This window comes from Thermobia domestica, chromosome 18 (assembly GCF_964235325.1).
Source record: "Thermobia domestica chromosome 18, izTheDome1.hap1.1, whole genome shotgun sequence".
Taxonomy (NCBI): Eukaryota; Metazoa; Arthropoda; class Insecta; order Zygentoma; family Lepismatidae; genus Thermobia; species Thermobia domestica.
This window is the reverse complement of record NC_137471.1, coordinates 50,051,993-50,079,720: the sequence shown is the minus strand read 5'-3', so window position 1 is coordinate 50,079,720 and position 27,728 is coordinate 50,051,993. Positions and strand designations below refer to the sequence as shown.

At 36.0% G+C, this 27,728-nt stretch overlaps 1 protein-coding gene across 1 annotated transcript in view; it reads left to right on the top strand.

Annotated features, from left to right (window-relative positions):
- LOC145674804 (F-box only protein 32) overlaps window positions 1-27,728 on the top strand; it is a 237,791-nt gene that overhangs the window by 69,538 nt on the left and 140,525 nt on the right. The window contains exon 2 of the mRNA XM_081745023.1: window positions 17,451-17,510. Coding sequence (XP_081601149.1) covers window positions 17,451-17,510 — 60 coding nt within the window. The remainder of the gene's footprint in view (window positions 1-17,450; window positions 17,511-27,728) is intronic.

Sequence of the window (27,728 nt, the reverse complement as noted above, 5' to 3'; positions counted from 1 at the left end):
GTAAATATTGTATATATGTAAAGAAAAACTTATTTTTACAGCAAATTAGAAAATTGGTGTTGGAGATATCGATTTTTTTGGACTGAAAGCGTTCTTCCCCCTGGCCCTTCATATAATTTGGTTCCAAGAAACGTCAGCGCTATACAAAACCATGTTATTGGATATCTACAATGGGGTTGAATTTGATTCGTTGATCACAAAAATGCAGAATCATAAACTAGTTTAGAAATGACCTCCTCTCAGGGGAAAATATTTTATACACTAAATACTGTAATACAGATTTTTTTTAAAACACATAAGGAAACAAAAAAGTATTTCTTCAGTATTTCTTACAAACAAAAACGAAATACTTTCGTAAGCGAGTTTTGTGGTGAATAAACACCGTGTGTTTGGTTTTCTTCAAGTTCTACCGTTTCCTCTCACTTTCACCTTTCCACCATTATCAACCATCTCGTCGTCACCGTCTGTCTTATCTTTGGTGCAAAATCATGGGACGTTAAACCTAAAATAAATAAATAAAAACTATCAGTTTTACGTCTCACATATTATTTGCTGTAAACTAAAGAAAACGGCTGATGAATGAAAGTAAATGTGATTATGAAAGAAACGGATAAAATGAGAATGTGAGAGGATAATGGAAAATCTCGGGAAAATCCAAATACGCGGTACAAGCCATATTAACTTACATGACCTGGTATCGAACAACGGACCCCTCACACCAGAGGTAAGCTAGTTAACCACTGAACCACAGTGCGCCTATTCTCCAATTGTAATTAACACTGTTGCCATAACCATAAGCCAATATGCGTCTGAACGTATTCAGTAGTTCCATCTATATATGCATATTTGCTATTCACTGTTCTTATGCGGTTACATAAATAATTGACAAATTTATATGATTAATAGATAAGTATATGTATGATGATAATAAAAATTCGTATTATGCGAGGTATTTCTGTTAGTTGTTTACAATTCTTTATGGAGGTAATAAAGAGGAGGCGATCTGCATTTTCAAGTTACCTTTAGTTTTAGTACATCAAATTTCAACTTTAAAACAGGGTGTTCACATTCTGGAAGTCAGTGAAAGTCAGGGAAGTGAAAATGTATCACAGAAAGTTAAGGAAATGGCAGATTGGTCAGGGAAAAATCGATTTAGGTTCACTGTTCAGTTAGTGAATTTATGAAGTAGTAAGTGTAATATCGGCCTAATGCATATATTTGTAAATTTACGTTCTTTTAAATTAAAAAAAAAAATAAATAAAAAGAAAGAAACAGAAGTGGAGAGAGCATAAGGCCATCTATGGCGAAGGTGGAGACTGGGACTTCTTTCTTTTATCTTATTTCTAAATTATTCAATGGTCAGGAAAATGTGGAACTTTGAGCGTGGAAAGTCAGTGAAAAATCAGGGAATTTTTTGGTCAAATTGTGTGGACACCCTGTAAAAAGTCTGTCTGTAGGCATTAGTTTGAAAATAAGGATAAGAAGACATTTTGCAATTTGCAAGTTTTTTTTTTTTTTTTTTTTTTTGTTACGAACAAAACAAGCAAAACAAACGCTGCTTACATATAGTAGTGCTTCCCAACCTTTATTGACTGACGGCTCACGATTTAATTTTATTTTATTTCAGTTTAGCGTCCCGTTCAGCAGCAAGGCTATATGAAACGTAGATCTACACCTTAATGTGAGATCCAAAACACATGAGCTCCCACCAGGAATCGAACTCGGGTCTCGCACGGTGCCTAACGCTTACGACATCTCGACGCACTTACTTGAATTTTTTATGGGTAATAACATAAATTAGAGCAGTGTAAGAGTACGTTTTTGTGAAGTAATGACTCGATATAATTCTGAGCATTGTTCTTGCCGATGAGGCGTTGAATGATATATTCAGTTTCAAAATTTTATTTTAACTTATTATTAAGTGCTTCATGATTTTTAAATTTTCAGACACACCTCATGGGACTGCCAGACAATCAGTTGGGAACCACTGACATATAGCAACCTTATTATTAAGACTTCAAAAATGATTTTAATCTTAAGAAGAAACTAATTTCGACGTACTTGTTCCCTCTCTGTCCTTTCTTTACATGTATCCCGTAATATATGTATACGTATGACTGCATGATTATGTAAATGCTTGTTGTAAATATTATTTGCTGGAAGCTCACATACATATGGAGTTAAAAAAAAAAAAGAAAAAATGGACCACATTTAGTTGGTCTGGTCCGGGATTGGATCAATAGGCCATGGTCAGATTTCGTACGCAAGCGCTATGGTTCATTTTTCCCCAGCCGTGACCTTGTGCTAGCGGAAATTAGGTCACTTCACAGCAGCTTTTATGGGATAAATTTTATTGCTCAGTCCGTTGACCTTTGTTCTGGATATACATATCTTCCTTTTCCCCTCCGTTTGTATACATTTCTCCTGGTTCTCTCCATACAAACACTGCAGTCCTATATATTTCCACAATGAATACCCTGCAATATTTTTTTTTTTTTTTTTTTTTTTGAATGAACAGAACGAATCTTGATGGACGATATGAGGATCCATTGTATTCGGCTTTAACGACTATGATAATTTATTAACTTAATGTAGCTCGAATTTTTATGTGGGTAATCACTTTGAACGTTGGAATCACATTTTTGCCTAATTTGAGCTATTTTCTTTTACAACTGCTTTTATGCATATAGGTATTTGCGGAATTGATTCCGGAAAGTTACGGATTGAATTAAATCTCCTCTCGCGTGATTTATGAGCACGATGTTGGAAAGAGTTGAGTTGAGTTGATTTTAGTTTAGCGTCCCTTTGGTTTATTAGGGAAGAGCAAGTAATTACATACAGAACACGTGTTGTTTTACAGATATTTTTCTTTCTTTCTCTCTGTCGTCACTGACATGGTAGACTATATAAATACATGATCTAGAAATGGTATATATCACATTACACATGTATAAATGAAATTGACATTGTCTTTTATATCGTTATACGAAACCAGCTGAACTGTTTGAAATTAATTTTTGAACATATACCTACCTTAACCCTTAACGGTTCACTATCTTTTCTGTCTGCTCCCGCCACTGCTTGTAAAACAACAAATTCAGAGGCTACTTCCTTCCTAAAATTCACCAGAGTTGTCAGCAGGGTGTAATAGCTGTTCTACCATCGCGGAAAACATGTACACGAAATAACCACAACGAACAATACCTGAAAATAATACTCTTCAAACCCAATAGGCAAGATCAAAAAATGTGTAGTTAAACTGGATTTTTATCAAGACACTTTAATTAAAATGTGTATCCTGCAGGCTATCTGGGAAGTATTTTGACGAAAGATGCTTACTGCACCAAAGAGATTAGGTCAAGAATTACCATAGCCAAAAGTAGCATTCAAAAAGAAAAGATCTCTTAACTAACATTCTTAATGTTAGACCACGGAAGAAGTTGATCAGGTGCTATACATTGAGTATTGGATTGTATGGTTCAGAAACTTAGACATGACGGAAGTTAGAGAATAAATATTTAGAGAGCTTCGAAATGTAATGTTAGAGGAAGATGGAGAAAATAAAATGGACACAAAGAATAACAAACGAAGTTGTTTTGAAACGAATAACAGAGAAGAGGACACTTCTATCCAGCATCCTTCGTAGGAAGGCCAATTGGATTGGACACATCTTGAGAAGAAATTGTCTTCTTCATACCTCCATAGAAGGAAAGATGGAAGGAAAGCGAGGAATTGGAAGAAGAACACAAGTGATCGATGATTTGAAAAATAGAAGAAAATATTAGCAGTTAAAACAGGAAGCTGAAAGTCGAGAAACGTGGAAGAAACATTTCCAGGTCCAAACCTAAAATAAAATAAAGTTTTAAAAAAAAAACTCATTATTTCCAGGACCTGCCGAAAGGCAGAATACTTAATAGTAATAATGATAATCCTACAGAGAAAGGAGGTTTAAACTTTATGCCCAAAATTAATTATCTCAAGAGCTATAAATTAAGAAGATGAAATTTAGCGTATAAACTCCATGTTAAAAATAAGCAGATACGTGTCTGAGCTTTTTCGAAAAGTTCACTTCTAAAGGAAGAGGTATGGAGGCAGTTTCTATAATACTTTAATTTCCCATTTTGTATTCATAAAATGGACAAAGTGAGGAAACCGTTCAATCGTTTAAAATTAATTCTTCAACAGCACATTTGGATCGGTCTAGATTTTATCATTCAACCATGATTGAAATGTATATTCTATTTTTTTTTTTTAAGGAATAACGGCTACACAATTTGATTTTTTTTTTTAACATGGTTAACACTTGTGTTGAGTTTTCTTATATATTATTCGATTCAATTATACATCCTTAGCGAGGATGAGGATGAGAAGAGGTTTCAGATGTCTTTCAAATATTTTCCATCAACCTCTTCCCGTGCGAGGAATGGTCATTTCATCTAGTTTTCTATAATGAGAAATTGATTTTTAATAAACGCTTTGCTGCGTTGTTTATTTACTAAGTTCGTTTTAAAAATCTTTGCCACATTGTTTATTTACAAAGTTCCTTTTAAAAACTGCTTGCTACGTTGTTTATTTACAAAGTTACTCAAAAAAACGCTTTGCCACGTTGTTTATTTACAAAGTTCCTTAAAAGAACGCTTTACTTCGTTGTTTAACAAAGTTCCTTTAAAAAACGCTTTACCACGTTGTTTATTTACAAAGTTCCTTTAAAAACTCTGCTACGTTTTGTGTATTTACAGAGTTCCTTTAAAAACTCATTACCACGTTCTTTAAACTCTTTGCTACGTTTTGTTTGTTTACTAAGTTCATTTTAAAACCTTATTACGTTGGTTACCTAGGTATTTACAAATTTCCTTTTAAAACTTTTTGCTACATTTTGTTTATTTGCAAAGTTCCGTAAAGAGCACTTCGCTACGTTGTTTATTTACAAAGTTAACTCAGGTTGCAAGATTCAAATTGAAAACTCCTCGATTATTAAGTGAGAGTGTCAACTCTTCATCTATTCCTGCTACCTTTTCCTCAACTGGCATATGCGTGAGACGCGAAACTGAAAGATTTAAAAGTACCTTCTCTGAACAAACAAAATGCTGAAGATTGCATAAGGCAGAAAACAGTCTTGACCTGAAAAAAAAAAAAAAAAAAAAAAAAACCGAACGATAGTTGTTGCTAATATTATCTTTGCCAGTATATTTCATGGACCCCATACATGCTTTTATGCTCTGATGCTGCCTTTATTTATATGCACACACTACAATACAGAATAATAATTTCAACACGTTCATTGTATTCGACTATTAAAAGAAACATATTGGTTTCAGCAATACACTATAGATTTTTCCCCCATTAATCAAATAAGAAATCGATGCTTGGTAATTGGCTTGCGAGTAGAGTAGAACGAAATCAATGGTCCAGTAGTAACAAAGAAAAACTGTTGCAAATGTCAGTTCTCGTTATGTTCGTTATCTATTACAGGTATAAATTATCTTTCAACAACAATAAGAAGAACACGAGTAAATCAAAGTACCTTATTGATGGCAACAAAGTTATGAAGTTGTTCTGGATCCTAGTGCCGTGACAGAGATGTTATTAATAGTTTGTGTCGAATGATGGAAACAATTTTGTACGAGGTCGAGAGTGTGTTTTTGACAAGAGAAGTAGTGTTGCTAACCTTGCTATAAATGCTCCTAAAGCCTGTGACAAACATCTTGGCATTTCAGCTAAACGAATAAAACGCAAGCTCTGAAGCGATGTTGCCGAGTGCTAAGGGGTGTGGCTATGGCTAAGCAGACGATCAGGTGGCAGAGGATACATGTGGATATGTACAAAATAAAAGTGGCAGTACCGCTGGACTCTCATTTGCTAGAAGCATTTAAAGGGAACTTGGAGCGCCGCCTTCAAATGCCAAGATGTTTGTCACGCCGATTAATATTCATGATTATTATTTATAAATAACACCTGTGGCACCGTTACGAAAACAAAAACACTATATATTGAGTGTTTCAAAATAACACTGAGAACGCTTGGAAGGTCATTCCTGACACCAAGATAAGACGAAAAGTATAGACCAACCTGGGTGCACAAATGCTTACTTTCGGAGTTATAGGCTGCCGAAAACATGAAAAAAATTTAAGTTTAAAGATCCATAGCTCCAAAACTATGGGACCTACTGTAGTCGGGTCAAGACTTCACTTAGGAACTAATATGTGCGCTACCCAAAAATACATGTTTCCAAATTCTAAGGTACTCACGCAACAACGTTTATAGAGGCAATTTGGCTATGGGCATATAATTTGAAGTACTCACCAACTGCCTCTGTAAAAATTGTTGCGGAAGTGCCACAGGATTCTGAAACATGGATATTTGGATAGGGCACATACTAATTCCTAAATAAAGTCTTGACCCGACTACGGTACTTTCCATAGCTATGGACTTTTAAAGTTCATTTTTCCCATAGAACTCCGAAAGGAAACATTTGGGCACCCAGGTTGGTCTATACTTTTCGTCTTATCATGGTGTCAGTATCGTTATCGGTGTTGTTTTGAAACACCCTGTATATTGATCATCTTGATGCATATGAATTGCATCTATTAATCCTAATGGTGACGGATATACTACTTGTATCAATAATAATAATTAACTTTTTTACTAAATGTCATTTTTAGTGTTTACCTCAACATTAATAATGTAATAATGATCAAGTTATATTCTATAATTTGACACCTTCGTTATTACTGGTTGGTTGCATTAAGTGTTTATTGAACTTTTTTCAGAACCGAGGCTGTATGAGACAAAGATCTACAACTTAACGTGGAATCAGAACAACAAGAGTCCCCATCAGAAATCGAACCAGGGTCCTCCGCACCAAAGGCGTGTACATTAACCATGTGGGTATGAAGGAGCAAACTTTGTTATCGTAGAAGTTTCTGTTCTTATTAATTTACCAAAGATTCTTCGCATCACTGATGGAGATTCGACTGGCCTGGAGATTCGACACACATCAAATGAATATTCATTTCCCATATGAGGCATAGGTATTCTACCTGGAATTCCATTCGAAAAATTTGTCAAGATAACCTTCAACCTTCGAATATACCGTGAAGAAATACATCGCATCACACGTTATTCCGGATACACACACACAAAAAAAATGGAGCTACCGGTTCCTAACACTTCCGCTTTCCCTCCGAAGCATTGTTGTCAAGATATACCTCTTGCCTACTCTGGACCCTTCTTGAAATCAGGGTATATCTGCATACTCTATTGAAAGCATATCTGAAAATTACACCCTGTAGGAAATACTCTCTACACCTATTGACAATTGATGAAATATGCACTTTTGAATTGTGTATGCCTGGCTTCCTTTACACTGATAAGGACCACCATCTACAGTTTCTGGAATTTGAAATAGGGCCTATTGAAATTTAGCTTTTTCGCGATTTTGAACAGCTCTAACTCTAAAACTATGCACTTTTTTGCATAGGTCCATATGAAGTTTTTCTCTTATTTTGATGTGAAGCATCACGTCTTAAAGTTTGTCGGTATAGTTGATTAACACCCTGTATAAAGGAAATGAAATGAAATATTTAGTTCAACGTCTCACGATTATGCACCGAGGTTAAAGGAGACGAACTGACCACTTTCTTTAAATAATTCATATAATTAATAAGTGTAAACGTTACCTTTGCTTCATTATTCTCTCTGAATCTTGTAAGCCTTTAAACTGCAAAATTAAATCTCTAATTGTTGTAAATAAAAATACAATTTTGCGTTGTTATTAATTCGGGCTTATTTCGGGCTGATTTGATTATCACATGAGCTCGGGACGGACTCAGACCTAAAGGCTAAAACATTCGGACTCGGGTCGGGCCTGGGCTAAAAATTCCGGCCCGTGCAGACCTCTATTGTCGTTGACTCCTGTTCAATGTCCAATGCTGCAACTGTTCAATGCATTATAATGTTTTTGTTTGTACTTAGTTAATTAATGGAAATCTACTTTATATTAATAGTATTTATGTACTAAGAAACTATGAATATAAGATGAACTCAAGTTACCGCTCCTAAATTGCGATCTCGGTTACTTCTCGATCTCCCCAGTCTTAGTATTCTGCTTATGGGTCTGATTAGGTCTGCAGTTTCAACTTTGAGAGCCACTGAGTTACTAAATTTGCGGGCAGAAAACGCTCAAAACAAAATTATACACTTCGTTTAAGTTATATGAAACAGCGAAGGTATTTATTATTTAATTTTGTCGTTTCGCCACAGTAGCATAGTAATTATCATTCTCTTCAACAAGAGCAGTTTGTGATGCCCTCCCAATCTTACCAAACACACAGCATACCTGGGTGTCAGTGTGGGGTTCGCCACAGACTGTGAACCAGGCCCGTATCCACGGGGGTCTAGGGGGGGGCTAATTTTTTGCTGCCCCCCCTAAAATTTTCACGGTAGGCTAGCAAATGAACTATAATATGGTGATGAATTATGATATGGTAGGATCGGGCCCCCCAAACTTCCAGCGAGCCCCCCTACATTTTTGGGCTAGCTACGGGCATGCTGTGAACTTCTTCTCGCTTCATCCAGGGATGCCAATCCTCCCCCAAAGGACGCCAATCCCCAAAATTAACAGAGTATTCCCCTCCCAATTAATTTTGCACCTCTTCCTATTACAATATGTGAGATCATTAGTTAAAAAAAAAGACACGTTGCAATTACACAAACTTTAAAATTAAATGTAGTTTATTAATCTTTGTACAGCTTAGAATGTTTCATTTTGTAAGGCAAAAAATTAAAATGTAAAATTTCTGCAGACTGTGCTTATGTCCCGAGTCTCAGTGATGTAAAAGATATATAGGGCTATAACAAATTTTAATAAGATTGGATAATATTTAGAGGTTTTACACTTTGATCAGTTTTGTAAAAGTAGGCAAAAAATACGATATTTCAATGTTAATTACTGTTATTTCTAAAACTAGACATCACAAACTTAAAATAATGCTAAAACTAGACTAAAATTAATAGGTAGTGTGATAGGAAAAACGTGTTCAGGGTTCTACTGAATTTCATTTTCATAATTCCAGTATGTTTCTAGTATACTCAGTATAACTATCAGTAAAATTTATTCCAGTACCTAATACAATGATTTTTTTTTTAATCTTTAGGAGTAATCACACATTTGATGATTCCATGTTTGTAATTGTTTTACCATCAAAAGAATAATTTATTTTGAATAAATTTAGTTATCCTTGATTTTTTTTTAATAAATGACTTTTTAACATTTTTTTAAAAGAGCCTCCCAACTCCCCCTCACAGACCTCCACTCCATCCATTGTTTTATATGTGTAATTACAAAATGTATACAACTCTTGCTTTGGAAAAATTTACAATCTCAGTGGATACAAAATTGTTTCTAACGTAAGACTGTTAAAACAATTACAAAAAAGTATTGTTGACAATTTACTAGTTTCACGATTTTTCCAGTATGTGAATCAAAATTCCATTATATTTCCAGTATCAGTAGATACCCTGTGTGTTATATTAATAATCAACTTTGAATGATACAATCCCTTCTTTTGTTCGCTTGGTAACGACTTTTCTGTGATGCTCGACTATTCTCAACAAGAATTTTTGTTGTTAGTCTCTGAATTTAAACTTCTAAAACTTTTATCAGAGTAATTCCTCTTTCTCCGGTATACTTAATTAAAAGTTATTTTTATTTTATTTTTTAACTGACCTACAACTTCCCATACACCTCAATATTTACTTATAAGCAGTATTTTACTGATTTATTTTTTATACATGTTTGTTAAAATTAGCCTTTATTTACGCATATTGTTATATTTATTTTGACAACCATTAACTCAGAGCAAGGCTACATGTTTTTTTTCCTTCAAAAAAAGACATATTTGCTTCAAGATACACAAAAAATTTCATTATTCCAGAAAATGTAAGGTGTAAAAATTACATCAACTTACACAAGTAAAAGTGAATAACAAAAACATTGAATTTAATGAATCTTAACGTTTAAAAACAATTCTGGGGAAGGAGTTCGATTATGTTTGCTATATGGTTCTATGTTTAATCGAAAAAAATCAGATCAGAAGACAGAAAAACATTCATTAAAATGGTTATGATATTATGACGGCAGGAGTAAGGGGAGAAGGGGAAGCAGGAAGGTGTAATAATGTAGTAATTGACAGAGGAACTAGTTTTTACTTGTCTTTGTGTGAAATGAGGCAATTTTAATTATTTTACATTTAAAAAAATTCCCCCAAAATTTTTAATGACGCCATTGGCGTAATGTTCCCCCCTTGTGGGCACCTCTGGCTTCATCCACAATATTTTTCGCACATTGTTGTCGTAGGATATCCAGTTTTCGCTACTCGTGATCGACGGCTTTAGAAATGGCCCAAGTTCGTTACTTTCAGTAAGTTCGATCAACTATTCTCTTTCCAGCCTTAGAAAAAAGTAGATGTAAACAAACCCACCTGATTGCCAGTGGGTCAATGACCAGTGATTGGTTGTTGGTCTCACTGCACTAGTATCCTACCGCAATATAATCCCTACTAAAATAATAATTTCAAATAAAGATGTCTGAATTTATCCTGCATTTTGTGATAATAAACGTAATATGTATATAATATTTAACAACAGATGTAGCTTTATTTCAACCATACCTGTACTTAAACATATAGTATTTACTGCGCAGACATATGCGTTCGCGCGCCGATCCCGCTCATTTGAAATTGTAGAATGCAGTTTCATGGCGACGATGAGTGGCAATAATCCATCTTCGTCTCGTGTTATAAAACACAAAACAGGACAACAGGAACAGAGGCAATCTCTATATACTTATTTAAGAAAATATGTATTTTCAACATAGCAGTAGTCAGTGTCATTGCGTTAATTATTTCAACCAACACTTTGAAATCATGAGACGACGGTAAGTAAGCAGACGATCTTGCTGTTCACGTCTCTCGCTGCCAAAGGACTTGTAAGCCGCAGAGTAATATATTTCGCTTTGTTTACGTCTACTTTGTTCTAAGGCTGGAAAACTTTAAATAAATGTTTTTGAGTCAGATCATGTAGTCCAAACGCCGAGCTTCTTTTACTACCCAGCTTTTTCAAAATAGTTTAATACTGTTTCGTGATGGATATTTATACCATTGACGATGCCGTGACTGCTTACGCATTACTATAACGCCAGAGTATGATCCACTTTTACTGTGATTGGTCGCTTACTACAAGGACCATCTTGGACATTGAAATTTTCGAGAATCAAAACGACTGTACTACGTTTTAGCTGTTGCTTTTGATAACGTGCCTTGTCCATCAACGGCACCAATTTCTTCACGGGCCTGAGCAGCATGTGCACCGTTATTGTATTAAAATTGTAAACTACAGTGCAGTTTCGCGGGAAGTTCACTCATAATTATGGCACATACTTTGCGTTTGATTATAAGAATTCCAACAATTTTTGCCTTCTACTAGCTTGAACTGTCAGCTCTTAAATCACGTTAGGACTGACCCGCTGCAGGTCGTGTACCCTGAGATTTGGGACACTAACATCATGTCGTATGCAAAAGGACCAATACTTTTTTTTTTTTAGACTACCTGCTAAAAGAAAAACATTTGCCTGCCTTGTTGTTGCCTTCTTGTCCGGTCTAGTTTGTAGCATGTTTGTCTTTCATGCTCGAGAACTCAGATTCGATCTCCGGTTTGTGGGCGAGTATCAAATTCATGTCGGTGGTTATGGGGATATATTTTAATTGAATTGTGGGCCCCGTCGTATACAGCTACGCTGCTGACAAACGACATAAATACAAATCAACCAATAAGGAACTACACTGTGACGCTTTTATCACTGCTGTGACACATGGAGTATAGCTTCATCATTCTTAGTATTTGCAATCTAGAGAAAAGTCTAGTACTGACACAAAATTGAAGGGTCTTACCCTTAGAAATTGCATTTTCGTGTATTATATAAAAGTCGGTGCCATCTCTATTAAATGTGGTTTGAATTTTTTTGGTTGTGGGATATGCCAAACCTTGTCTTATTTACTGCCTAAAGCAGTGGTCGCCAAACTTACGAAGCTTCGTAGCTGTCGTGCCGTTTTTGAAGTCCTACTGTGAGCTACCAACTTATTATTATTATTATTATTATTATTATTATTATTATTATTATTATTATTATTATTATTATTATTATTATTATTATTATTATTTGTATTTTTAAATCTTACGTTTGTTTATTGCCTATAATATTTCTAGTAAATGTGAAATCAAACTATCCAAGTTAGCAAATGTCAAATATACACACGAAAAACATAACGTGCACAACCCCATGTGTATACAATCAATTGTAAGATGAGGCTGACAGTGGAAGTTGAGTGGAAGAAACAAACAGTTGTTGTCGTCAGTGCCCCCTGTCGTTAGCGTCAGCTCAGTGGAGGAATCAAGGTTAGCCAACCGCACCGTTCACGCAATCTACCGAAAATGTCCCCGTGAACCACTAGTAGCTCGCGATCGACAGTTTGGTGATCACTGCTCTAGAAAAAAAAAACTACCGCTCACGCAAGTGATAAAAGCTCTGCAAAGTAGACTGTTCATTCATTATTTGTTAACTGAACTCACTGGTTTCTCTTGTCCTCTTCCCCTCACTGATAAGGAGTTAGTCTAATGATATTCTGAATAAATACTTTGGTTACATGATATAAATACATATAAAGAACATGATAAGAAAGAAAGATAGATAAATACAAAAGAAGCTCTGTTATAAGAAGTAACATGAAATATTGACTTCTGTAACGCACTATGTACAAACGTAGTAAAAGAATGTTCTAACTTGACTATATATATATTCAGTGTTATTTTTTTTTTTCATGTCTTCGTACTGGTGACTTCATACAAACAAGGTTACTTCATTCGAACGGATTCAGAATTGCACGGATCATTTCGCCGTTTTCACTACATTAATCAAGCGTTTCGAGACGTGATATAGTTGCTTCCGTGGCATTCAAAAAACTCCAGATGATGATGATAATGATGACTGGCATTTGCAAAACTTTTACTTCCACCAGTCATAAAACCCAGTTTTCTCCATCTTTTTTTCTTTCTTTCTTTCTTTTTTTAACGGCTTCTCTCTCTCTTTCTCTCTCTATGTCGACCCTGAAGACTTGAAAGAAGATTTAAAAGACTTGTGGTTTCCTTATGTTCTTCCGGTAGTTGTCGATGTTTTTTGAGTCGATATCGTGTTGTATCCATTTCTTTCACTTAGGGTTTTTTTTTTTTTTTTTTTTAAGTATCTTCAACTAACTGTGATGAAACTGTCCTACTATTGAAGGACTTATCCCACTCCTCCACAGAAATTCTTTTTCATGAATTAAATCAAAGCTTGTGCCATCAATATAGAGGTACCACATTTTCTGACTAAAAAAAAAAAAAAAACTTATTTATAATTGTTTTAAAACTTCTACTTCTTATATTCTTGAATCATATCCTAGCAGAGATTGTATTGTTGTTACAATTAATTATATATCATTTTTCAAATCATTTTCGAGAGACCTAGGTATGGTACATAATATTGTTACACATTAATAATAACTTACTTGTATTGTTTACATGTCAAAAGTTACATAGTAACACTCATATTAATAATATTAAAAATCAGTATATATATGAAAATCATTTTAACAAAAGAGACACTGACCAAAGCTTAAAACTTAACTTTATTTTAAATTATAATTTGTTACTGTTTCGGATATCTAGTATATCCTTCTTCAGACACGATTGAAATTAATGAAAATACAGACATATATATAAATGTTGTTATAACAGAGTTTAAATTCATAACAGAGTTATAACAGAGTCAAAAATAAAGGAAGTGTTTAATTGGAAAGTGAACACGAAGACTTATAGGATGGGCTGAAGGCCTCGGTAAATAAGAAAAATAAATAAATAAATAAAAATAAAAAAGTACAACAATGACTCTATATATGACTGTTAAAAGAATTTAAAAATTTTTTATAACAATGAATATATATATGACGGTTAAAGAATTTAAACTCTGTTATAACAACATTTATATATATGTATTTTCATTAATTTCGATCGTGTCTGAAGAAGGATATGCTAGATATCCGAAACAGTAACAAATTATAATTTAAAATAAAGTTAAGTTTTAAGCTTTGGTCAGTGTCTCTTTTGTTAAAACAATTAATCCAAAGCCATGAATAGTCTTAATATGAAAATCACTATGTTTGTGACTTAAAAACTCTTGAACCACGAGACTGATCTCTATCAAATTTTCAACATAGATTAGATTCGGACCTAGGATAGTTAGGAATGCGTACGAGACAAGATTTGTGGCTGTCTCGACTCGAAAATGTGATGTCTCGACTCGAAAAATGTATATTGTTCTATTGAAAGACCCGTGTCTCGACTCGAATTTTGCCAGGAAGATCCTGTCTCGACTCGTCTCGTGCGCATCACTAAGGATGGTTTTTATCATTCACTTTGACGGTGAAATTTAAGGCTAGTGGAGCGGGAGATATTTAAAAATAATCGAAAATAATCCATATTAGTGCCGAATCCATAGTTTTCGGGGTCGCTGAGATGAATATTGACACTTTTGATGCCGTTTAAATCCAAATTCAGCCCTGCCACTTGGACAGCGGAAGATATATATATATATATATATATATATATATATATATATATATATATATATATATATATATATATATATATATATATATATATATATATATATATATATATATATATAAATGATCAAAATGACCGATATTAGTATCGAATCAGTTATGGGGGTCGTTGAGACGAACAGTGACCCTTTCGATGGCGTTTAAATCAAAATTCACCCTTTTATGTCCAAAATGAAAGTATTCCCCGTGCGAAGGACGTTTTGTGATTATTCTTCTCCGAGGATAAATGAAACAAGTGACGATTGTAATGAAGAAAGTGTGATAAAATGGGAAAACCCCGAGAAAATCTACCTAAACCTTTGTTTATTCACCATAAAACCCATTTAGCGAGACCTGGGATCGAACCAAAGATTTCACGCACTTGAGGTAAGGACACCACCACTGGGACATCTTGCAACTAAGAACCTGACTTGTCGCATCCATTTGGGATAGTAACATCAGAAGTTGTAGTTCTAGTTATCATACGAAAAGCGAAAACAAACGACAATCGTCGTTGCCGGTATGGAAGTGCTATTATCAAGGAAGTATATCTAGGGTCTATTTCTAAAAGTAAAAGAAGAGTAAAAAGAGAAGAGAAGAAAAAGTAAACTCAAGGACATAGTATGTGCATTGCGCTATGTAGTGTAATAAATTGTTACAGCGCTGCAGTGTAACTTCTGAGTAATGGGAATTCCGGGAAAGCCTCTTTAGATAACTTGTTCATTGTAGGATGCAAGGGAATAACGAACGATCGATATCTCCAGGGTTTTGGCGGGAAGCGTAGAGATACCGCGGGAAGTTTGTTACCGTTTTCCTGGCTGAGAGCCAGGTCACAAGTTCAATGTAACAGCTGGGACTACAACTATGAGATGTGACCTAGTTCTCGATTAGGTTTTGGGGCAGCATCCCTTGTAGATGGGACATACGTCCATATCTTACGAGGCCATTGACACGGTATTGATCCTTATTCTGCAGTAACATTTACATATTATTTAATACTAGCTGGAAGTACCCGTTGTTGCTGGGTATTTATTCAGAACCTGGACAAAAACAAGGGAAGAAGAGTATCTTACTCTATTGCCAAGGTGTTTATCCTATGTTGTTATATAAGCCCGCGGAACAAATAAATAATTTGGGTTGTATACAGGTAAGGCGTATTTAGATATAACCAAAGAAATTGAGTAACGTTTGGCCTTTCCGATTCGTCCTCTCGAGCCGAAAATGTAAAAGAACTGCTAAAATAAAAAATTGTGTGTACGAAATTTGATAACTGTAGTTGGCTTCTTTCTATATAAAATTCTGTCGACAGGTACCTTATTTTATACATAAGTATAGATAATAATAATACTGAGTTGCGTTTCATATTGGAAAACTATGCTAGACTTTCCAACCATGCGGATTCAGTATTGGTGAAACTATGCTAGACTTCCCAACTGTGGGGATTTAATATTGAAACCGGAAATGACCATCTTACTACCTCCGGTTGTAATAAAGGGCTAAGCTCGGAGATAGAATATGTTCTTTGAATACGCTAAATAAAAAAAAAAAAATCTCGCTACACATTATTGTTGGGCATTAGTTTCGAACCGATGTATACACCTTCTGAAATAAAATTTGTTGTTTAACGTCCCACATTATACCCTTTAGGCTAAAGGAAATAATTGATTTATGAAATTAAATGTTTATAAAGGTATTAATAGAATGAGAATATGGGAGGTAATGGGAGAACCTCGAGAAAACCCTCGGACACGATACCCATTACGAACTCACATGGCTTGGTTTCAAAGCAGGGACTATACGACCTCTCTTTATTATTGAAAGATAAATGCGAAAATATAACCTGTTTTCCCACCACTGAATTAATTTCAAAAACAACTTCTCTCTCTTTCCTTTATTTTTTTTCTTTTTGACGATCAGTGCCGAAACCGAAAATCTTAGATTCCCCGACAAAGCTATCAAATACAGTCTTTTTCAGTCGCTCCAGTTTGTATGAAGGAGGCGCGATGGCTCAGTGGTAGAGCCTTCACGTCTAATGCATCTGCTTCTTGGTTCGATCCCAGCTCGCGCCAAGTGAGCTTCGTTGTGGACAAACATCAGTGCGTGGATTTTCTCGGGGTTCTCCCGTTTCTTTCCACTTTCTTCATTCCACCATTTCATTCATTTCTTATCATCACCGTCTCATTTAGCCTAGTCGGCATAGACATGGGACGTAAAACTGAAAGAATTCATTTTTTTTTCTTTTTCAGTCGCTCCAGTTTGTATGATACAAGTCTGGCAAGAGCTCAGCGAAATACACGGTGTTTTATACAGGCATATTAGTGAACTGTAGATATTTCTGTTTCTAATTTATTTGGGAATTCACTGTAAGCCCCAAAGTAGCTAAGGTATGGAGTATAGATTATCACTCCACGGTTCCTCCCGTTCAGAATAATGTATGCTTTGATGTTGTATTTTTTCATGCTTTTGGAATACCCTAATTCTAAAACTATGCACTTTTGTCCATATGAACTTTTTTTCTTATTTTATATGAGGAGCCACTTCTTTTAGTTCATCGGTATAGTTCATTAACATCTTCTATATAGTTATAATCACCCCATTATTCCACATCTCGACCCTCATGAGGCGGTCCTCCTTTCCTTTCTTAAATGACTCTTCTGGATCCGATAGTGATCTGGACTTCAGGAATGATTGGGTTTTGTTAATTTGTATTTTCTTGTAGAAATGTACTAATACTTTATTTCTTTTCCTTTGTAGATGCAGAAAACACCAAACAAGCAGTGCTCTGATTGGGCCTTACAGGACATCAAACAGATGGTAAATATATATATTATTACTAATATATTGCTAATTTTCAGATATGAAACAAATATGTGGTATGAAATATAAAAGGACGGAAAACCGAACTAATGTGAGAATCAGAAAGTTTTTTTTTTTTAAATTTATTGTCAGTGTAGCTGCTTTGTAAAGTTACCTATTATTTCTCTATTTTATTATTGTTGATTGAAGAAATAGTACATATTGTAAAAACACTCTCTGTAAGATACATAACAATATTCATTTTCTTGATATAAGGGACAGACTACTAAACCTGATACAAAAGCTAGCCATTTTTCTTTTGCCCGTTTTTCGTAAGTGAAATGAGATAATGAAATGTAACTTACCACAATAATAGATATTATTATTCTACATCCGGAAATACGAATCGGAAGAATTTTTCGGTATTGCCGTCCAGAGAAATTACAGTGTGGCCAGAATATGAATTACTCAAAAGATCTAGGTTAAGGCAGCGACTAGAAAAATAAACTCAACGGTAATTGATGATTTATCATGTTGTCTTGGCTCTTTGTTAACAACTTTTTAAATAATATTTGTATTTATTTTGTAATGAACAGAAAATTATTATGATCACCTGAGCTGGGATTACATTTTAAACCGTAGGTGCCGTTTCATATAGCCTCGATGCTGAACATCAATTAATTTACCGCATATACCAAAAAGTCCAGGGCTATATGCCAATTCCGTTATAAGTAAAGAGTAAAGATACGAAAGAAGTGAAAGAGAAGAAAGATGGTGAAAATATGTAGTTTTCAATGTAAAATGGTGGAAGTTTTCTGGTCTCACCTGCTGTTTGGGCTCCACACTGGTAAGACAACGATGTTGTTAAATGAAAAATCGTTTCTAATGTAGCAGGCTGTTTGAAGGAACGTAAGGACATACAAAAATTACACGGGAAGGGAAGGTGCACGTCGTTGTCCGAGGGAACCTGTAATCCTTCGAACCCTTCCCAATAGTGCTGTATTGTTTTTATGATCAGTGCCCAGGGGAATGGGCTCAAGCTTTCATCCAGAACAGGGTTGAATTCAGGGGGTAGCCCGGGGGGAAATCTCCCCCCGAAGAAAATTCATTCCCCCCGGAGAAACTACCAAAATTTCAGTCACAAAATGTAGAAATTACTTCACCCAATTATTTGCTTTTCTTTCCGTGTACGTGCAGACGAAATCCGATCTATCAATATACATATAAATGACGCAGACCCATTCTACATAAACATTAAACATGTAACATCTAAGATAGAATACCAAATAGTCAATAAAACTTGTATTTCTTAACGCTATGACTGAGTTTGGCAGAACATGAAATTGTTAATTGTTGAAGCAAGGTTTGTATTTTAGTAGGTACTATACTCTCGCCCTATATTATATATTAGTAGGTAACACTAGCACAGGTTGAGATAGGAAATGAAAGATAGGGAAGATCTTTCGATCATTCCATATGATCTCTGATGTCAGCAGACTTCAGTTCTTGAAAATGTACAGTTCTTACATTATTTGAAATAGGGCGCCTAAATTCCATTTCTCGCATCGGAAGTAACAGACGTAAATGTGTTTTACGATTGTTAAAGTAAATACACCTTTCTTTAATTAAAAATAATTCAGTTAAAGGGTGAGATTCAGTGGGCGTCATTTAGAGGGATCAGGGAGGAACAGTTATCCCTCCTGGATTAGAGACTTATATAGAATTTATCAATATGATAATAGTATATAAGTGAAAGACTGCTATTGAAGGTGATCAAGATCCTGCTCACTGCCGTGCCATGGGGGAGGGGCAAGCGGGGCGACGGACCCGGGCGCTGAAGTAAGGGGTGCAAAATTCGGGAGGGAAAAGAAAAGAAAAGAAGGAAAGAAAAACAGAGGAATGAAACACATGTGCACGTATATAAAATGAAAGGAAAAAAGTAATGAAAAGTGCTCAAAATCAAGGAAAAGCAGGGTTTACTTTTTAAAATTTTCTCACCTTTCGCGGCTGGTCTGTCGACCTCACTCATATATACCGGGGTGCCGTCGTATACTCTCGCGCCAAGCGCTGATTTTCCACGACACGGCACTAATCCTACTGAAGATTTCGTAAACTAATGGGGCGTTTACACTTGGTCGATTTAGTCGCACGACTAAATCGACTCGCTGCATTTGCCGCTAAATCGAAGCAACTAGGCCGAATCAGATCGATGGATGTGTTCAATTATTTCAACCACAGAAAATAGAACGTCTTTCAATTCAGTTGCCAGTCGATTAGTCGCCTTCGAAGCGATTAAGTTGAAGTCCCGTTTACACGGTCGATAAAGTGACGTCAATTCAACTGAATCGAACGCAAATCGACTAAGTGTAAACGCCCCATAAACTATTGATGTGTATGCAGTTAAGAAACGAAGGCTAATATGTTTGATTTAGAATCAGAAGTGTGAGAAAGAATGATAACTTTTTGTTAAGATATTCCTATGTTTGTTTGTTTTAGAACAAAAAATATTTCAGTTAATTTAAATCTTTTTAAAAGCTTCTACATTAGTAGCAAACAGTAACTACTGAATATAGGAAATAATAACAAAAATAGCTACTGTAAATAGCAGTTAAAGTTTAGTGTAAACTATTTTTGCCAGTCTTTATTTAATGTTTTAGATGAAATCAAACGATTGTTTTTTTAATTATAATCACTCATTGAATATTTATCAGCAATTAGTCTCAATATTAGGTAAGATGTGTATGTGAATGGAATTTTAAATATGCTGCTTTCTTGAAAAAATACAGAAAAATAACCCTCCCCCCGCGGAGTTGACATTCCCCCCCCCCCGGTGTAAACGTCTGAATTCAACACTGATCCAGAAAACTTTGTCCGTAGGAAAGGAATCAAGTGTGAGGGAGCCCCACTGCGGCACTATGTGCCAAAGAATATAGCATTCACAAAAATTACATATGACCACAATTTAATGTATCTTAGTTCGGGGGGAGGTGTTATCCAATTCCTGTAAGAAACGGACGAAGTTACGAGCTGATTTTGTTCGATGGGACTCAAGGTTCACCTCCAATGATTTATGAGAAGTTGATGAATAGATAATATGGGGTCCAATTGACTTGAATTTTCACAGAGAATTTGATTTGACTGTAGTGTTGTCAACGGCTCGAGCGGCTCGGTTCACGGCACAGTCACCACCGAGCCGAACCGAGAAGTGAACCGAGTCAACAGCTCACCCAACCTAGCGGGCTTCGAGCCCATGGCTTACCTGAGCTGAGCCTAACCGAGCTGATGGCTCATTCAACCGAGCCTGCTCGAGACGTTGGCTCACCTGAGCTCAACCGAACCGAGCAAATGGTTCACCTGAGTCGAACCGAGCCAATGGCTCACCTGAGCTGAACCGAACCGAGCTGGTGGCTCATCGCAACTGAGCCGAGCTAATGGTTTATTCTAATTGTTCCGGCTCGAGCTGTTGGCTCAGTTGAACCGAGCCGAGCTAGTTTCATATGTTATCAATCAGTTCTTTCTCGTTTTCCATCAGTATTAACGTTTCAGTGCGCCCTTATATTATCTACAACAATGTATGTAATTTTATTTACCAGTATAATACGTCACTACATAGAAGTGATATTAAAACGGATATCTGAGGAACAAATGAGGTGCAGAGAATGAAACAAGTCATCCTCCATCTTAGATGGCAGAGAATATCTAAACACTAACGTGTCAGTACAAAAACTTACTGAAACTACTTGCTACTCCGACTAAAGCTAAAACTACAAATTATCTGATGACATAAAAGCTTGGGTCAATGTTAGAAAAATATTATACACAACAAATGTAGCGATGAGAGACAGAAAACTGTATAGAGAGAATAAAAAATAATGTAAGCTATCAACTTTTTTTTTTTTTTGGTATTTTTTTCTCACTTGTAAGTTGTCTATTCATATACCGTAATTGGGTTCAAAAATTGAAGAATGAAATGAAAAATTTGAGTTTTACGTCAGTAGTACTCCCCCCCGTTGGCGCGAATGACTCATCCTCACTCTCTTTTATGACCGGGATTTTTGATATTCGTTCCCTTTTACGGCTAAGATGAGTGCTTTGGTACCTCGATTTTGATTGGCTGAGAGAGGTCACGTGACTTTAGGCCCCGCCCACGCGGGAAATTCAAATTTTCAGGTTACGTGGTATGACGTCATGAGTCACCCCGCGGGGAAATCCCTCATTTTCTTTTATGACCAAGATTTTTGAAATTTGTTCCCTTTTACGGGTAAGATGAGTACTTTGATACCTCATTCTGATTGGTTGACAGCTGTCACGTGATCTTAGACCCTGGGACTTTTGAAATTTGTTCCCTTTTACTGGTAAGATGAATGCTTTGGTACCACGATGTTGATTGGTTGATAGAGGTCACGTGATCTTAGGTCCGAGGAGTTTTGAAAATCGTTCCCTTTTTACAGATATTTTCTCTGATGAGTACTTTGGTACCACGATACTGATTGGCTCATAGAGGTCACATGATTTCAGACCAGCCACACGGTGAACAGATTACATGGTATAACGTGGAGAAATTCCTCACTCATTTGTTTCCATTTTACGGATAAGATGAATGTTTTGGTACCTCGATTTTGATTGGAGGATAGAAGTCATATGATCTTAGCCACAGCCCATGTGAGAAATTCAGTGTGTTATGACGCCGATCCACCCTTGACCGTGATTTTAGAATTTGTTCCCTTTTTATGGTTATTCTTTTTGGTACCTTAAAGTTCCCATGGAGGGTTCAATCCCCTCCTTAAATAACCCTTTTTGGTATCATGATATTGTACTGAAGTTTACCTTAAATATTATCGTTCTCTTTGACAGATAAGATGATTACCAGCTTTCTTACCTTGATGGAGAGACCTTATATGTTTACGTATGGAGATCCTGTTCTTGAATTAGTAGCCTATGTCTCTCAAATGAAAAAGGGGTCCATTCTTGTCTCTTGTAGATTTCTTATAGCACATTGTTGTGAGTTTAAGCGATTTATTGCTCAGTAAGTGCTTCATTAATGGAAACAGTGTTGCAAGATTTTTCTTACCGAAACTGCTCCGATTCTTTTCGAAACGGTTCCGCAGAGTGCAAGAAATTTTAAACTAAATGTTTTTCGAACTAACCAAAACAATTTCAAAACTAAAAATATTTTGAACTAAAAAATTTGTAACTAAAAATTTTCGAACCAAACAAAATTGAAACAAAAAGTTTCGAACAAAAAATTTTCGAACTAAAAATTTTGAAACTAAAAAATTAAAAAAAATCGAACTAAAAATTTAAACAAAAATTTTTCGAACAAAAAATTTTAATCTAAAAACTTTCGAACTAAATTTTCAAATCAAAAATTTTTCAAATCAAACTTTTTATCGATCTAAACTTTTAAAATTTTCGAACTAGAAATTTAAACCAAGTTTTAGAAAATTAAAAAGAAAAATCCTAAGAAAATGTTTCTCCAGGAATCGAACTCAGGTCTTTCAAACCAAAGATGTGTATGCTAACCACTTAAATGAGATCGGATTTAATCATGCTTGGTAGGTTTCGAACCATGGTCCTTGAAAAGGATACACTTATACTTTAAGAAAATAAATCTGACAGTGTAACGCTTCCGTTCGTGAATTAAAATAAAATGCTGATAGACTTCTTTGTGTGTTGACATAGAACCACATATGATTGAAATGCAAGCGTCAGCGAATGTTGTATCGTTTTACTTTAGTTTTACTACGAACGTGTCAGCATGATTCATGGAAAAAAGCAAACATTGATATTTTCTTACGGAATATGAGGAAAATGAAATGTCACAATTTACGAAAGGTGGTGTATGTAGAAAGCATTCGGATGATGTCATGATCGGAATTGCGATATTAGATGTTGTAACTATTGAGAAACGTGAATGACGTCACGATCGATTGTTACACATCGTTTTGGTTCGTGATTCATGACAAAAGCAGCGTTTTGATTGGATCGTTGTGATGTCATTTTATGAATTTCCTCGTTTCTGATTGGTTGATGATGATATCGTTTTCACAGCAACCTAAATAAAAATCTAAATTTCATTTTTCAAATCCTACACCACTCTCAACTGTCGAGTGAGAAGGTCTGTTTTTAAAAGTGTCTTCATTGCACCGACTTTTTGTTCATTGAATTTGAGGTAAGTTCAGTGAGATTTTATTTTTCACACAAATTTTTATTTCATATTTGTGGGCGGATCACTAATACACTGTTTTACTTTTGGTACGAAATATTTACGCTATGTGGAATTAGTTGAATGGGAAAGTGGGAGTACGAATCAGGAACCCCCCACCCATTAAAACTAAGCACGAGAAATGATATTGTTTAGCGTCCCTTCAGCTTAATGTTGAATCTGAGCGCCCGTTGGGAATTGAACCATGGCCAGAAATGTGTATGTTTGGTTTTAAAAAGAATGCATTACAAAATTTCTAAAACTATGCTTGAGAATAATATTGTTTGATACCCTTTGAAACCATTGTTTTAGTTTAGCGTCCCTTCAGCTTAACGTGATATTCGAGCTACCACCCGGGATTGAACCAGGGCCAAAGGTGTGTACGTCAACCATTTAGCTTAGTTTTGAAAAGAATGTATGATAACGCGTGAGAATATTAAATTTCAGAAAAGGCTTGACATCGCCCCCGACGTGGAAAGCAAACCCACCGAGGATTGAACCAGGGCCTTCCATGTCCGAACCATGTACGCTAACCGCTTAGTCACAATAATAAAAAAAATTACGCTATACAGATTTTGTTTCGACAATTACGTATGCGTAACGTTAATGCTTGGTGAATCTCTTCAACTTGCAAACGCATCATTTAAAGGTCGTTGTGAGTGGAAAAAATGCTTACGCGTACTTTGTCACATCTCAGTACTGATGAAACATTCATTCATGCATTCTTTTTGAATGGTAGGTCAGTTAAATGCTGATGTAATGGTCTCGAGTTTGATTTCCAGGATGACACCAATAAAACACTCATTTCAGTAACAATTATTTTTTAAAAACTTTTAATTTCTACTACGCGTACTTTAATAATGTGATTCTGAACGTCACCGCCAGGGAATCAAACTCAGAACCTTTACATGAATTGCTTAGTTAAGGATTTATCATGAATGTTATGATTTCCTGTTTATCAGGTGATTAAGATTTTTCTTTCTTCTTTTCTTTTGTAGTAAATTCAAGCTGCTCAATTCCTTTTTCCCTTACACATTTATCGTAATTGTACCTGTTTGTTTGTTTTCTCCTTTTTTAACCATGGCCGAATCGGGTTTTACTGTTCGTAATGAAATCACTCGTCATTATAGACGATTTAAATTGAGGGCAGAATGGTGGAAGTACAATTTAATGCACCGCCCGTAGGAACCGATATTATCCATTACGTGCATAATAGTTTCCAAGCAATGCTGGACCATTTATTAGCCAATGTCGACGATGAGGCGATGGTTGGTTTATCGATAATATCACCACGCAACACCAATAAGCCATTTTGGGTGAGTTTTCGCCAAGCACGAAACATGACACTGGAAACGATGTGGGCCTCCTTTGAAAGAGTTTTACAAAGTAACAATGCATTTCTCCTGCACGAGCCATTCACCGTTCATTTTCATCGTGTGGATATACCACGTGGCTATGGCGGTTTGCGGCAAGGAATACTTCAAAATGAAGAATTGTTACGTAGTAAGCGAGGGATTGTACGCGTAAAAAATCAAGATTCAAGGTGCCTGGCGTACGCCCTTGTTATTGCTATTGGTCTGAAGGCATACAAGAATGTAGATGTGAAACGATATTGGCAATATCAACGCCAATCGAAATATGTTGTGGACGATGAAGTCGATGCGTTATGTGCAAATACAGGAGTCAATTTGGATCATGGTGCCAGTGTAAATGAAATTCAACAATTCCAGTCATACCTCAAAGAATATAAAATTAGTCTATACCAGTTTCACAGGCCGTGACATCATGTACGAGGGGCCCAACGACGAAAATCGCACTCCCATAAATTTGATTTGTTTGGCCGGCCATTTTGACATCATCCAATCTTTAACTGCTTGTTTTGCAACCAAGTTCTACTGTGAAGCGTGTCATAAAAAGTATAGTAAACGTAATGAACATGTGAAAAATTGTCCTGTAACGTGCTCCAAATGTTTACAGAGACCTCTATGCGACAAGAATCAAATGCCGATATTGTGCAACGACTGCAATCGTCAATTTTACGGCGAAAAATGTTTTAATAATCATCGTAATATTGTATATCATCAAGGGGAACCTGTATGCAAAATGGTGAAGCAATGTACTAAATGTTACAGAGTATATTCTTTTGTGCATACTGGACAACGCATTCATGATTGTAATGAGATCTTTTGTAATGTTTGTAAGAAGATTGTTCCGGGATCGCATCAATGTTTCATGCTTCCCGATCGACAATGCTTAAAACCCGGTGTTCCTTCACTCATGCACGCAAATAAAGCCTTATTGATTTTCTACGATATAGAATCATGCAAGACAAGAATATTGGCGATAATATGTAGGTCCACGTTCCGAATTTATTGGTTGCACAACAAGTATGTTATGCATGTGTTGAAAACGATAATATCCAGCAGTCTTGCAGTACGTGTGGTCAGCGCCAGCATATTTTCCAAGGAGAGGATCCAGTTTATGATTTCCTCCAGTACTTGCGGGAACGTCGTCCCAATATAAATAGGATTTTGTCTCGCTCACAACTCGAAGGGCTACGATGGACATTTTATTCTAAAGACCATGGTAGAACAATGCCAATGGAGACCTGACGTCATATTAAATGGGACCAAGATACTGAGTTTAATGTTGAATAATCTGACGTTCATTGACTCTTTGAACTTCCTGCCTATGGCATTAAGCAAATTGTCAAAAGCGTTCAATTTACCCGCAACCAAAGGCTACTTCCCGCATTTCTTCAACACCAAAGAAAATCAATCGTATATTGGACCACTTCCGGAAACGAAGTATTATGGTGCAAATGAAATGGCCGTCGAAGACAGGAACAAGTTCATGCAGTGGTACAACGAGCATCGTAATGACACGTTTGATTTCCAGAAGGACATTATCAACTATTGTATTCAAGATGTCAATGTACTGCGACAAGCATGCGTTTCGTTTATGACGTCATTTGAAGCAGAAACCAAAGTGAATCCCTTCTTGGAGACGATAACGATTGCAAGTGCTTCTAATTTAGTATTCCGCCGGAATTTCCTCAAACCCAACACCATTGGAATTCTACCGGCACATGGTTATTGATGGAGAAGTACCCAATCGATCGCTGCAATGCAATGGCTGGCCTACATTGAAAAAAACGAAGGAAAACAAATCTTACATGCGGCCCGACAAAAAGAAGTGTTTATTGCGGGATTCCATGTTGATGGCTACTACCAAGATCCTGAGACGTTAAAGGAGCACATCTATGAGCATGCCGGGTGTTTTTATCACAGTTGTAAAGTGTGTATTACTACAGGCCGTAATCAGCCCATCTACGGCAATCCAGAAGACACCATGGAATTCCGTTATGAACGAACGCAACGAAAAAATGCAAGACTGCGTGAATTGGGGTACATTGTACATGAAATGTGGGAGTGCGAATTTAAACAGTTTTTGAAACAAAATCCAGCAATGGCGACGTATCTCAAGAATCATCCGTACATGAACCGCAGACCCTTAAATCCAAGAGATAGCTTTTTTGGAGGAAGGACCAATTGTGTGAAATTGTACCACCAAGTTGATGAAAAAGCAGGAGAAAAAATAAAATATTTTGATATTGTTTCGCTTTATCCTTACATAAATAAGTGTGCTAAATACCCTGTAGGACATCCTAGAATTTATCTACAGGGTGATGAAAATATACCACCAATAAATAAAGTCAATGGTCTGATCAAAATGACGATATTGCCAAGTCGCCATCTTTATCATGGTCTCCTGCCTTACCGATGCAACAAGAAACTAGTCTTTCCACTGTGCTGCGTGTGCCGAAGAAATGAACCCAGACCCTACAGCAACGTGTACGCACAACGATCAGGAGCGGTGCCTCACTGGAACATGGGTATCATATGAAATACAGAAGGCAATAGAATTAGGATATCAGCCGGTGGAAATCTGAAATTTGGGATTATGACATTGAACAATATGATCCCATCACGAAAACAGGTGGCTTGTTCACGGAATACATCAATACGTTT